At 36.0% G+C, this 14,152-nt stretch overlaps 2 protein-coding genes across 3 annotated transcripts; both read right to left on the bottom strand.

The window, feature by feature from the left end:
- Positions 1–363: 363 nt before the first annotated feature.
- Positions 364–3,555, bottom strand: LOC145224334 (tRNA N(3)-cytidine methyltransferase METTL6-like). 2 transcript variants are annotated; one of them, XM_080090807.1, is made up of 6 exons: positions 3,271–3,551; positions 2,765–2,920; positions 2,339–2,467; positions 1,641–1,811; positions 1,088–1,229; positions 364–863 (listed from the first exon to the last, which is right to left on the bottom strand). In XM_080090807.1, the coding sequence occupies exons 1-6, from the start codon at positions 3,373–3,375 to the stop codon at positions 721–723; spliced, it is 846 nt and encodes a 281-aa protein (XP_079946933.1). In that variant the 5' UTR covers positions 3,376–3,551; the 3' UTR covers positions 364–720. The 2 variants fall into 2 exon arrangements, with proteins under 2 accessions (XP_079946933.1, XP_079946934.1); XM_080090808.1 differs by lacking the exon at positions 1,641–1,811 and having other exon boundaries at positions 3,271–3,555.
- A 754-nt stretch (positions 3,556–4,309) lies between these two features.
- On the bottom strand, positions 4,310–14,127 carry LOC145224330 (ubiquitin carboxyl-terminal hydrolase 44-like). Its single transcript, XM_080090801.1, has 15 exons — positions 13,308–14,127; positions 13,023–13,094; positions 12,712–12,860; positions 12,441–12,597; positions 11,984–12,141; positions 10,938–11,822; positions 10,411–10,636; positions 9,688–9,886; positions 9,203–9,426; positions 8,512–8,637; positions 7,872–8,011; positions 7,072–7,294; positions 6,646–6,756; positions 6,436–6,571; positions 4,310–5,861 (listed from the first exon to the last, which is right to left on the bottom strand). Exons 1-15 carry the CDS (start codon positions 13,377–13,379, stop codon positions 5,668–5,670), a joined length of 3,072 nt encoding a protein of 1,023 aa, XP_079946927.1. The 5' UTR covers positions 13,380–14,127; the 3' UTR covers positions 4,310–5,667.
- Between the last annotated feature and the right edge of the window lie 25 nt (positions 14,128–14,152).

A 14,152-nucleotide genomic window follows, 5' to 3' on the forward strand; every position in this document is an offset into this window, starting at 1 on the left:
AGTAGCAGGCGTTCAAAACTTTCAGTTTCTAACCCTTGACTCAAAACTAACCAACTTGTTGACTTAGAAACTCCGTTATTACACAAAACAATGCCTTGCCATACATCACAATAGGAGATTTGCAGTATTCTGTGTCTTCAAATCCACATATATTAGGACGTTAACACAAAAATTATCGTTGTTTGTTCAAGTGTTGGACTTGTGTGGACCAACCAAATTATCTCGCGGGCCACCATTCTCTGCTCATACAAGTGTTATATTATAATATTCTGAACTTTGGAGTTCATAGATTTATGCTGTTTTGCTGCTACCCACATGAAACACATTGGCCTGATCACTGACTGGTACACAAACACAATGATGTATTGCAAAATAAATACAACTTGTGTATTGAAACAAAAAAAGCAGGGTTTAACAACATTTTGATGTGATTGAATTGAAACTAAATGATTTCAAAAGATCAGATTGTTTTACATCAAAAATCATATTTTCAATACACGTGACAAATATGCACTTATACTTGAAAACAAAAGACAATTGAGTTTGATTTAAAACACCAGCTAATCAAATCATCACATAATTGCACACATGAGAAAATAATTGGTCTTTCCTTTTAAACATACAGCAGTACCAGAAGCTTGTAACAAAAAATAGGCAGCTTAATGGTAAAATCCTACTGTCATGACTGCAGCGCAAAAATGATGAAGGATTAATGTTTTGTCATCTGCTCTCTTTTTGATATTTTCCTTGCAAAAACACTCGCGGCACTTTAATGTTTTTCTTATGGTTGATCGTTTCTCGCATCACATATTCATTACTAACCACTCTAAATCCAGTTTTCTTTACAAGCATTTCCATCGTTTCTAAATTTGTAAAAAAAATTAGATGCCAGCTTGCAACCAGAATCCCAGCAAAAACGATATTAAACACTTGCTTTTTTAAAACACTTAATTGCTTACTAAAACTGGTAAAATATTATCTTTAAAGAAGCAAATGTGGCAGGTTTTTAATGATGAAAACATTTGCTTTTGGTTGATTTCAGATGGTATAAACTGCAGTTATGGTCAGATTAAAGTAAGAGAGTTACCTTTTGCAAAGTAGTATGCTCTCGTGCCATCTTGTCGCACATAGAAATTTTCAGATATTTTACTTCCTGGACTAAATCTTAGCATTGCCCAATCATATATACCATAGTCTCGAAATAACAAGTACCCGGATGGCTTCAGCACCTAAATTGCAAAAAACAATATTGAATAATTGTGCAACAAAAAATTCATTTTTATACATTGATGACATGAGTTATTGCAGTAATGTTGAATTTGATTTGTGTCATTTTTTCTACTGTCTCAAAAGTTATAGTTAATTTAAAGAATATGGTCTACTAAATGTAAGATTTTTAAATTGTAATCTGCCAGCCCATTAATGGCATTACATCGAATCAGCCAGTCACCTAGCATTTCTATGAGGGAAAGGCGTAGAGCTAGAAAAATCTGACGATTTTTATGTAAGTGTGACATGATCGCTGGTCTGCATGAACACTTCAGGGCTGATCCCAGTTATGAATTTATGTTCATCTTAACTAAAATTTTTATTGTGTTAACAAATCATTTAGTTTATTTGTTTTTCAAGAATGTACTGACGTTTTGGATACTTTCGAGAACAAATGCAAATTTATCTGGGTGAATTGCAGACAGAGCAAATATAAGGGTTACAACATCTAAACTGTTGGGTGGAATTGTAGCATCTAAGTTTTGGCAAGACAGATCACAGAGAAAAGCTGTACATCTTTCTGATGAATACATGGGGTTATCCTAAAAAAATATGTTTTTATGTTTCAATCACACACTTCACCTTAAACTAAATCTTATGTATTACTACAACACTAGATGAAAGTACTAGCCAATCTGCAGAACATGGCAGTTCCCGGCGAGATCTCATGCGTGCAGGACCTAAATGTCCCGCATGCACGACCCATAAGTTCGTGTCCAGACCAATTTCAGCAGGCGAAGAGCAAGTAAAAGAGGTCAAGACAGTGCAATTAAATGCCTTTGGTGCAAAATTTTCGCATGCAAACCCCAAATCTTGGAGTGCAAAATTAAAAAAAAAAAAACGCGCGTGCAGCTGCCACACTCTGCAGACTGGAGTACTAGAAAGTTCAGCGTAGGGGTGTAAAAAAAACATAAAGAAGCAAAAAAGGTCATTTTATATCAATATAATAACATATTGGGCATAATACATTATTTTCACTGCATGAGGGTTATTGTCATGTGAAAATAATTTATTTATTTGATCCAAAAATATTAGAGAAGTAGAGAAATACAGCAACAAAACAACTTACCCTTACAAACTGCACAGCACGAGGTGAAAAATCACAAGCATAAACATAAAGATTAGAACATTCTTCCAGCATCGGAAAAAATGCATTTCCAACGCCACATCCAGCCTCTAGTAATTTGACTTGCCTGTTCTAATCGAACAAAAATTTGTTATTCTAAAAGTAAATACAAATTTAAAAAATAAGTTGGTTTCAACTAGTGGTAAATTATTGTTCAGCACAAAGAAAAGTAACCCAAAATTTTGTTGGGTATGTGAAATTGCGATGTTAAAGAAAATTTGAGGTAAATTTTCAGCAGGTTTATAAAGTTAAATTCTAGCATCAATACCTACAAAGGGAAAAAGGGTTGAGAAACTATGGTTCCCAAAAAAATAGGAACATATTTTAATTGGAAAGTTTAATAAGGTTTGTCACTTTTTGACCACTTACTTCAGACAACATCCTCTTTATTTCTTCAAACTCCCTTGATGTCCAGTGTCGATCTTTGAAAAAATTTGTGCTGTTCCTTTTATAAAACAAATCCCAGTATCTTCCAGCCTCCAACTCTAGCTTGTTTCTTTTAAATTCGGTCACAAGCTTTTGATCCTGTTGAAATATTGATTTTAAACTTTTCCATCCAAATACTGTTTACCAGAAAAGATTGTTTATGGTATTATATGGAACGGAAAAACATAAACTGGTGGTGTTTGTACCATTGCCTGTTCTTGTTACTATCAATGTCTTTATTTTGCAAGTATAGTAGAAGAAAAGAAAAATAATGAGGCACATGGCCACATGCCATATGTTATTCAAGGTTAAAACTTGATCCAGTAAGGGCCCTTGATTTGATTAATATTGTAAAAAAAATTATGAAAATATAGCCAAGCATAAAAATTTCCGGATTGGTTAGTTAAAAAGCACTTGTTTGAAAGTTATTCTATTGATATCATATTTACCTGCTTTTGAAGCATTTTGAGCTCTTCATCTGATAAGATCCTTGAGTCTGTTGTGATCCACTTCTCATCTTTATGCTCTGGTTCGTTTCCAGGCGCTTCTGTCATTTTCTTAACAAGTTAAGCAACTACTAAGTACTAACTGATCTCGCACATTTTTGTTGATAAAAATACTCAACCAAGCTGGATTGTGACGTCATACACAACATGTGTTGTTCCGGTTGAGCGCGCGCGGACTAAAACAACAAAAAAGGATCCAAAAAAGTGTCACTGCTTACTGGTAACTAAACGATTTTGGCCGGTACTAAAGTTTGAGCGCATTTTTTGTTTTTTTATGACAGATAAAAAAGAGCCTTTAAACTGTGTTACGCACGCCTGTATTTCGCCATAAGGTCCTAAAACAACCGAAAACTTTTGAGCTTTGAAAAGGGGATATTTTGGACATATCTCACGTTGCACTAATATGGAACACAGTTTGAGAATCATTGATCTACCGTCTACACCAGTGGTTCCCAACCTTTCGTGGATCATGGCCCCCTTAAAGTAACTTTTTGGCCTCGTGGCCCCCTTCAAGTTACCATGTAGGACCTGTGGCCCCCTTAAAATGTAGATAGCAATCTCGCGTTGGAATGCGGTATAAATTTCTAATAGAGTAACAGGTCTAATAGAGTAAATGAGCGCGATAAACCTCACTAGAGACAAATAGTATGTGAAATAGTCGATTAAATTCGGGAATAAAGGTAAAGTGAAAATGACTTTTAGTGGGTGTTTCTTGTGAATCTACGCCCGTGGCCCCCCGGAACACAGCTCGTGGCCTCCCTGGGGGGCCATGGGCCCTGGTTGGGAACCACTGGTCTACACAATTACCACAAGCAGTTACTTGGCAAGGAAGGTGACGTTACCTACACTTATAGCCAAGATCCTTTGTTCACTGTCTGACGCTGAATGGTTCACATTTTAGCAATAGAAATAAAAATTCTCTCCGAAACACTGCCTGTTTCAATTGGCTTCTCCTGGCAAACTTATTCCAGCACATACAACATTAAAGCGATGGCGATTTGATTTCATGTAAAAAGAAAAGAAAAGTAACCACAGGTGCGTCGAGAATCAAGCAAATTGTGAGCGCTAATAATGTAATAGCACAAAAAGATGGATTTGGCAAGAAAGAATAAGCAACTTTGATAAGAACTAAGACCACGCAAAATTCGATGCATTTTAGACAAAGACATTGGAACAAAACACGGCTTATGGGGGCTTGTTGTCCACTGTGTCTTAAATCAACCAAAACAGGTCGGTACGTCGTCTAACAACTAACATATTAGACAGCGTAGTTAGTGGTGGGATTCAGCCGGTCCGCACTGGTTCTATAGAGCCGTCTCACGACATTTTATGAGATCAGCAAACCGGTTAGCGTTACTGGTTACTGTCAATGGACTTTTTGTAACAGAACCGGCTGAAAAATATGACCTTTGTGATAGAACCGACTTACAAAAAATTTACTCCACCACTGAGAGTAGCACTTAAACATGTAAAACTGGTGGCAGCGTTCGGTTTGAATGTAAATCAGCCTAAACAGCCGTTTGATGTGCACTAAAAGCATCCTAAATTCAAGAAAAAACATTGTTTTTCATTGTAACACAAAAACCTACACATAAAGTCGGCATTGAAAAATTTATACCAAATTGGTGCTTTAAAAATAATAATGCCTTGTCGCAATGAACACAAATAACATTAATGTTTTGTTTACATTTCTGACCATAAAAGAATGTGGTGTTGGGTGGATAGTGTATCTGAAAGATGCTGTTACTTGTACTACAAAAGTCGGTCTGGAGAATCGGAAAAAATGCGAAAATTATACAGAAGCACCAGTGCGGCCTGTGCCTTCTGCTTTATGTCAAAGCTTCGTCCATGGGCCCAAAACGGGGGATTTAAAAACGCGCCGATGCAAAAGCATTTGTGTGAAGCCAACTTGTACACAACAAGGTGATTCAAGGAACACTATACACGGACTTGAAAAGTAATTTAATCATAGACATAACTGCCAACCTGCTGCACTGATGATGACAACAGAGATTGTTCAAACGTCTGCATGATGTATTCTATATACACCAGATCTTTGGTAGCTATGTTTATGATTAAAGGTGATTCAATCGAGTAAATGAACACTGTCCGTTACGGACGTTTGTGCAGCTATTGGCTTTTACAAGGCAACCCTAAAGCGCTAAACAGTAGCTGGAAGGCAAAGGCTAGAGCGACAACACGCTAGCCAACACAGCTAATCACAGTAGCACAGTAACCTCTCAAAATTCCATCTCTTAACACCGCGACTCACATCTCCCATGTTTTACTGTATTTGAGACCGTTGTTATGGTAACCACGTTCATGAAGTCCGTCGCCCCTTTATGTGTCCCCGCCGTTGAAGAGGGCGCTGGGTGAGGGGGGTGGGCTCAGATCCGGGGTAGGCGTGGGGCTAAACAGGTGGGGGTGAGGGTCGAGCCCCCGTTGCGTGTAGAACAGAATGTAAGCTTGGGACTGCATGACGTCATCGATGGAGCAAAGTTCGAGATTGGAGTCGTTGCAGTGAACCCAGAATTCTGAAGGAGTAAAAGGAAACTGGTTTAAAGTGTTGAATACATACATGTACATGTGCATGAGCTGGAATCAGTTGTAAAGCGTTTATGTAAATCAACGTTACAGTACTATATTGCTCTTTCATTGCCGACTTGATTTGCAGTTCATTTTAACCACTGTTGCCAGGGTGGCGTTTTTTTAGTCCAGTTGGGCTGGTTTTCCTATAGTCGCGGGTTAATTTCACCAGTTGCATTTTGTCATAAAAACGTATTTTTTTGCTATTTTTAATGCATTTTGACATCCATGCGCCTTTGCAAGTAGTTAAATAATGTTATAACTGGGCTCGTTGTTTTTATTTACTTGCAAATTTCGGCTTGTTTTTGACTAGCAGTGTGGCGGTTTTTAAGAATTTGACATGGCAACTGATTTCAACTTTGCAGAACACAGTATCTCTTCAGTCCTATTTACTATTTAAGTTAATTAAACCTCAACCGGACTTGAATATTGCAACCAAATTGTGAATAGCAATACAGGTTAAATGCCTAAATATGTCAAACAAAATAGCTAAGAAGAACTCAGCTCTAAACTTAAACATACTTCCAACATCGTTCCAGCAATAGGCAGTGTAGTGTCCAGACCCGAAACCTCGTCCATGATGGATAACCACAGCACTAAGATCGTACATAAACTCCTGGCCGCTTGGTGTCATTGTGGAGCTACTCTCACTTGGCCCCTAAACACAACAAATAGCATGTTTGAAATCTTGAATTTTATGTTGGTGGGATTTTTCTGTTATGGTTGCTTTACCCAGCAATGTTGAGTCATGTCCAGTTCAGGAGGAAAATCTACGGGCACTGTAATTTTTTCCCGATGATTGCGACCACTCCATCGAAACCGTTTTAAATGGAATCTCAGAATCTGAAAAAAGATGACTTGCATTTTTATTTATAGGTACCTAAAACAATTTCCATCACCGCTAAGCTACAATTTATTGAAATATGTTTAAAATATGATGGGACTGGTCAATTATTACCACAATAAATACAGTCTATTATGGTTAAGGACATATCCAATTTTGATTTTTTTTTCATTAAATAACCACAAAATGTAAGTTGTAACTGCATATTTGTATCCAGTATGCAATTTAACCAAATCTGTACTGGTAGATATTTATTTAACTGAATACACTACATAATGCTAAACAAGGCACTTTCAAAAAACATTTTGACAAACCTGTGGTAATTCTGTGATTTTAATCTGCTTCTCAGCTTCAGTTAACTTGTTTTGAACTTTGCGGTGTGACAGTCTGCGAACCCTTGTTCGATGGCCAGAACATCCTACTTGCTGGCGTTCGTTGCAGTAACTACAGTGATATACACAACCACCGTCGAGCCTCTCAGCTTCAGTAAATTTGTCCAGCATTTCCAGAAGCGAACAACTTTTGTTGTGATTTTTCCTAAAAACAGGAAATGCTTATTTTCCACAGACAATTCATTTTTCACACTACAATTGGTACCAGCAATAAATTGTAGGTTATAAAGGTGTTCTGTTGTCAAACCATTGTGCCTTATGTCCAAAATGAAAAAAAAATACATTTATATATGCTTGGTTTCGAAGTTTCATGTACAGAGGAGTCTTTGTGATTAACCGGATTAAGCAATTTGGCTTTTTTTGACAAGTTTTATATTATGCATTTCTGATTGTTTTGTAATTAAGATAAAAATAAATTTATAACTGGGATTAGCCCTAAAGCGTTGATGTAGACCGGCAATCAGCACAATCATTTCAAAATCATAGTATACCACTGAAATTATCCTACTGAATCGGCCTGTCACCAAGCATGCAATTAAACGGATTACATGAAATCAACCTATAAGCAACTAATAGGATTCATTTGCATTCCTAAACATTTAAAAATATTCAAAAAAGTTTAGAATAGTGTTGTATTTGACTTTAATTGCACAACACTGGATCAAACTTGGAATGCACTTTTGCTTTCTTTTGGTGATAGCCTGAACATATTATGATCTCACCAGTTGGTGGCAGATGTGTGATATCTCTGTGGAAACTCCAAAGACAGATCCCAAAACGGTTCAATCCTACTTGAAACATGCTTACACTGCAGACAACGAACTTTGCTGTGCAACTGACCTTCAAACACAGTGTGGACAACCTGAAGAATAGGAAACGCAGGGTTAGGCTAATGAATATTTAAGGCGATTATAAAATGAAATTTAATTTCAAAAAAAAAATTGTTGTATAAATTTTTTTTATCCCTTATCAATTACGAACAAATATTACAAAACAAATATGTAGTGTACATAAGTGTTCATTTTTTTACACTCTTTTGTGCCATTGAACACTTTATGCATTAAAAAAATCTTGCGGAACACCAAACACAATTTTTTCAGGATGCAATAAAATAAACAGGCTCACACTTAACTACTGTATTGTACCAGACCTATGTAATTTAATTCTTTTTATTACACAACAATAAAAACTGAAAAATGTCTTGTAGAACCTCAACAATCTTCGTGAAACACTCATTGAAAACTATTAGTGTGTATACATTAAATATGTATGTTTGTTATTTTACAAAGTTTTGCAATGATATTTAGTATTTCTAAATGAAAACTGATTGAGCAAATTTATGAAAGAACAAAAAGTGCAAACCCGTGAAATTCTTTCTGATAGTCTACTTGAAGGATTTCTTGGGGCAACATGTCTTCGTTCAAGTTCAGAGACAATTTTATCTAACAGCTCACAGAGAAACTCTTGGGCATCTTGTTGGGAATAACCCTGGATAAAACATCAATACTTATGTCTTGTATTAGACAAAAAGCTGCATAGCAAGGTTTGTTGTAACTGCAAATTTCCAAACTTGCAATTGACTAATAAGCCACAGTTTAGGATTCAGTATTTAATTAAACAAAAGTTGCAACTAAAAGAATGGCTTCCTAGTAGTTGCCAATGGATATGCAGTAAACCTTGGTTCAATCAGATTTGGTTAATCCAGATCTTCACCTAATTCAGACAAAACTTGAGGTACAAATGATTTACAATGTGGTAAGGCTTTATCTAATGGACATAGTTATTCCAGATCTTCCCCCGATCCTGACTTTTTTTAGGTCCAAGCAGGTCCAGATTAACTAAGGTTTACTGAATACTGCAATATATTTAATGGTTAAACAATATACACCATTTGCCATACATAAAACATTTTGAAACCAGCCGCTCAAGACCAGAATGTGGTAACAAACTCACATTTGACAGAAAAAATGAACAAACAGAATAAAAACAAAATGTGCACTGTCAAGGATTAGGGACCCATAATTACTGAAATCATGTGTAAGGTGGTACTTACCCTAAAGGAAGGAATAAGTTGCCAAACGGAGCTTAGGAAATGATAAGGCGACACCAATTTCCATTTTCCAGACCACATTATGTGATACAGGTCGTGAAGCTCATGACAGAGGGACAGTGGATTTTGAGCAGAATTGGTACAGAATTGTTTCTGGCCGAAAAGAGTTTCAACGTCTGTTTTATCCACATCATCTTTGTGACCAGTTTCATGGCCACCGTTGAGCCCTGAAAAAATGGCAAGTTAATTGTGTGTTTGAGGCTAAAATATGAGTTTTGCTTGTTTGAAATTGCAAACAACACTTTTGATTCAGGCAATAGATTCATCTACAAAATGGAAAAACAGTATGAGGGACAAATAACATGGTCATACAAGAATACATTTAAATTTTAACACAAGTAATTTTCGGAATCAATGATTCATTTTTGGCATCAGCAACACATAAATCTAATGACTTTAAACGTACTAATACTTAAACAAGTCTTTACCTGCTTGCATTTTTAGCAGTTTTTTCGATGCAGTGGTTGATTGGTTTTCATACATTTCAATGGTGGACCTTCTTCCAGCTACGCGTAACTTGCTTGATGGTGAAACTTGTGGATCTTCATAGCACACAGTTGTTTCATCCATTTCAAGGTCACGAACGGCAAGCAAACATCTGCGGAACTTTTGCAAATGACCGAGCACCTTCAAAAAAGACAATGGGTGTCAAATATGGATAGAGTAAATACAGAAATGTCTAGGGATGGTGTTTTACTGAAATAAGACACCAGTATTGATTTTTCCACATAGATTATCCCACATGTAGGAATAGCCAAATTAGACCTTGCACTGTCACACAGCAGGAAATGCTGGTAAAAACATCTTAAACAGGATCAAGTGTAATTTCTAGATCTGGAACTTTATGAAGGTACAATGAATTCCTAGCTGCTAACATAATGCAACAGTGACCAGTACTATTTCGTCTGCAAGGATAAAAAAGAACACAATCTGTCTGTCATTTCTACAGACACAAGTAGCACCCATTATTAACCTATTATTAATCCCCTTCCTTTCTGTGTTTGATGGAGAAGCAAAATTAACATGTTATAGTTTAACGAAATATTAAGTAAGCTTGCAATAACATGTGTTTTTTCTTTATTGTTCTAGCCGAGCAACCCAAAAATATTCAAATAGTAAACAACTTTATTATGGCCAAATTAAGAACAAACCTGTATGATTGAGTTTAAGTAACATGTGTTTCCTAGGTTACGAAGGCCAGTAACTCCAGGAATAAGTGAAGTGACTGCCCTGTTCGGCACACTGTCATACAAAGATTTCGTTCCACTTTCTGATGTGACTCTACGATAAATCCTTGAGCGTGGTGGAATCGATAGCTTCTGAACAGGCGCTGCACGAGCTTTTCTTCTTTTCTGGTTTGGGGAAAGTGATGTTTTTCTGTTCGAAAAATAAAACAATGTCGTACAACTGCCATGTACTATGTTTGATAGACCTATTTTGGTAAAAATGGTACTGAAAATCCACATTTAAAACAGGATGGCTTGCTGCGTTGGGTCATTAAAGGAACAGTGATACATAGATTTTTTTGATCACTATTAATATTAAAACAAACATTTTTGCTTTATAATCAGGATTTTGAACCACATCTACAACTTGGTATTTAAAAAAAAAACACAGTATGAGATTATGTTATAAAGATTATAGATTTTTCTTATAAATTCAAACCAGTACAACTTACTTCTTTTTGTTTTGTTTTTGACGTTTTTTGGTGGCTTCTTCACGAATTTGCAACCTCAAACTTCGTCTTACGGGGGAATCCACACCATTCACTTCAGGATCAACGGCTGATTCTTTTTCTGCCACACAGGGCTTTTTCCTGGGTGGCTCTAATGACTGTGACAGTCTGGTCATAATTTCTTTATACCGACTAGCAGCATTAGCTCGCTTTGGGCGCGGGCTCGTCACTGACACAATTTCACTTGAGGGGCGCTTTTTGGGTGATTTGTTGTCTATAGAGGGCTGCTCAACCACCTTGGGTTCAGTTATTTTGGCATCATCACTGATCACAGTATCTTTCTGTCCTTCATTTTGTTCTGTATTTTCTTCCTTGCTAGGTACGGAACTTTCTAGTACAATGCTTTTTTGAAGGTCAGTGTCCACTGATAACTGGTCAGTTAGCAAAATTATCACATCAGTTTTAATAGTCTCTGTCATCTTATTAGTTGCTTCAGTTTGAACTTGTGGCAAATTTTCTTTAAACTCTGTCACCTCATCAACGGAACTTACAGTGCTTGAAGAAATATTTGAACTGGAAACGATTGGGATACACTCTTTAGGTGTTGGGTCATTTAACAGCTTATCAGATTCCACTTTAATATCTCTGACAGAAGTTTGCGGGGTAATTGTAGAGGTAGAGTTTAGTTTGGTAGCAACAGGGAGGATCTTCGATTCCGACAAGGTTTCAAGGTGGTTATCTAGTTTTCCAATAAAGTCTTCTTGTATTTCTGAGGTACGCTGTAGTGTAACTGTAGCACTAGCTTGTTCGTCATCACTCTGACAGTGTTTGTCCTTATTACTAACATAGTTCCTCCAGTTTCTAAAGGTTTTCCTTTGTCGAACAAACCTAAAAAATATGGCCAAAAATTTAAAATTATGCCATGTGTGAGAATTGGCAAATTTGGGCACTAATTTTTTTGGGAATCACATTCAACTTAAAAAAGCTTAGGATTAGATGATGAAAACATTTTAGTGCTCTTGTGTTGGTTGTTATTAGTGAAGAGGTACCTTGAATGCCAAATGGCAGTAAAAAGTCGATCATCTCGATCAAGTTGTTGCTGTTGCAATCTTCTTCTCATTTGAACATCTTCATCTGCACTTATGGTGGCTGTCCTTAGTGTGTGTCCACTACGAGTTGTGCCAGTGAAGTTTTGGTATCTAATTGCCTGCAAAAATGTAAAGAGTTTCTGATTAAAAATTTTAAATTTACTATAGCACACAATACAGTACACAGACATGTTAGTAGGTCCAAGTTTTACCAACTGCACAAAAGCAACCTAAATTGTTTAAAGTAAAACTCAACAGATTCGAATTTTATTAACATATTTTATGGACTATATCCTGTTTTTATCACATGACACACCATACATATACTGTTTTCCAAGCACTTCCAGAAAACAAATCACGCCAAAGAATTGTATTGACACATTTAGCATAAAGAAGATAATATCACACATTTGCCTACCTGTAAAGTTTCACGTAGCACCTTTATGTCCCCTGATTTGTTGTCATTGAGAACATATTCCTCACAAGCATAGCAATAAACATAAAGTTCATTAACATCAATCACCAATGGATGGCCAGATTCCAAGTAGTGGTTCAACGCATGTTCATGAATATATCTGTAGGTTGTATACCATTTTATCTTTTTTAACACTAAGAAGGTAATTCAGAACAGTCCACACATTATTTATTCATTTTTTTACCACTGTAAAACTTTTTACCATGGTTCTTACCTTCCACAAGCAACATTAGGGCAGCTTAGGCAAGCCCAAACAGACTCAGTTGTGAGGCAAGTGTTGCAGAGCCATCTTTGTGGGTTGACGACTGAATGACGTTCACCAATGGTCATGCGCAGTATGTGCTTGCAATTGCAAATGCTCAACTGAAATAAAAGTTATAAAACCCATTAGTGCATGTTTATAGTTGAAAATTAGTATTTTTGATAAAACTCATCACATGACAATATTTTATAGCAGAGCTAGAAAAAACCATTGAAAAATGAACTTTAAATTTACTGCACCGCTTAAATATTAACTTGACACACCTCATACTCTGTGGAGAGTCTGAAACGAGTGCATCTTGTAAGATATTGACTTTCCTGTTGAGATACACCGTCCTGAAATAACACATTTGGTAACAAATCACTAGGCGTAATAAAAACAGTTTTTGTAGAATAAACAAAAAGAGCATTTTCTGACCAGGACTTGAAAATATTTCAACAAATAACAGATTTTAAAGTAAAATACTGTTATGCACAAGAATTCTTGTTACAAATCAATATGTTATCCACTACAGAACTACAATTATAATTGACTGCTTGAACACATACATGTGAAAGATCAGTAGAGCGTTTCTGCTTCTGCTCAGCTTTCTTCAAAGCCTCTGGACTCTTCCTGTCCATGTTGCCAAATGAAATTTGCGTACTCAATTAATTTAATTGTTTACCAGGTAGCCTGTTATTTGAATTATACAACATATGGAATTCCTAACCTAACAAACACATAAAACACCCATACCAATTTAAACACAATTTACTGCACAGAGTGAATATAATTTGGCTAATTTGGCCACAAAATAACTTTGAAATAATGAACCATATCAAATTTATTTTTTGTTTTTTAGCCATTTAAACCTGTTTAACAAACTCAAAACATGCTGATTCATTTGCAGTTGTTGTTTTTTCTTTATTTTGTCTAAACACAGTGTTTTTAAAAATCTCAGGTTATATAATGAATAAACTTAAAATACCGAAAAAGACATTAAAAATTAAAAATATGAGCACACAACTTAAAGGTGCAATTAAATACAAAGAAAAGTTAATATAACACCTCAAACACTAATAACAAATACAGTAAATTCAAAGCCTTTGTCACCCAAAATCCCAATTTCCAAATAAGGGTGTTATAAAAGACAACACACCAAAAAAAACTGTTTGCCAACGAAATTTCAAAACTAACTTTATCATAGCTACGTAACACGTAAAAAAAAAACTAAAAGTTTTCTGAGCAATAGCATAAGTAACACAAAAACCACTCGAGTTTATACTACGTGCGTTAAACAATGAGAGTCTTATGATCGTTATTCATTGCACCATGGCATAGCGTTTCGTAAATCGCCGCCCCATCAACTCTTGCAACAACGAGAGAAGCTTGGGAAAAAAGAGATCGTAAAAAG

Source organism: Phallusia mammillata, chromosome 4 (assembly GCF_965637545.1).
Source record: "Phallusia mammillata chromosome 4, kaPhaMamm4.hap1.1, whole genome shotgun sequence".
Lineage (NCBI taxonomy): Eukaryota > Metazoa > Chordata > Ascidiacea > Phlebobranchia > Ascidiidae > Phallusia > Phallusia mammillata.

Excerpts from the sequence above, each read along its gene's own strand:
- LOC145224334 (XM_080090807.1), bottom strand. The coding sequence starts at position 3,375 with ATGACAGAAGCGCCTGGAAACGAACCAGAGCATAAAGATGAGAAGTGG. Across the intron at positions 2,921-3,270 it reads TCAAAATGCTTCAAAAGCAG|GATCAAAAGCTTGTGACCGA; the intron begins GTAAATATGATA and ends ATATTTCAACAG. Across the intron at positions 864-1,087 it reads AGCATACTACTTTGCAAAAG|AAACGATGGAAATGCTTGTA; the intron begins GTAACTCTCTTA and ends TTACAAATTTAG.
- LOC145224330 (XM_080090801.1), bottom strand. The coding sequence starts at position 13,379 with ATGGACAGGAAGAGTCCAGAGGCTTTGAAGAAAGCTGAGCAGAAGCAG. Across the intron at positions 13,095-13,307 it reads GCTCTACTGATCTTTCACAT|GACGGTGTATCTCAACAGGA; the intron begins GTATGTGTTCAA and ends GTGTTATTTCAG. Across the intron at positions 12,598-12,711 it reads CCTAATGTTGCTTGTGGAAG|ATATATTCATGAACATGCGT; the intron begins GTAAGAACCATG and ends TACAACCTACAG.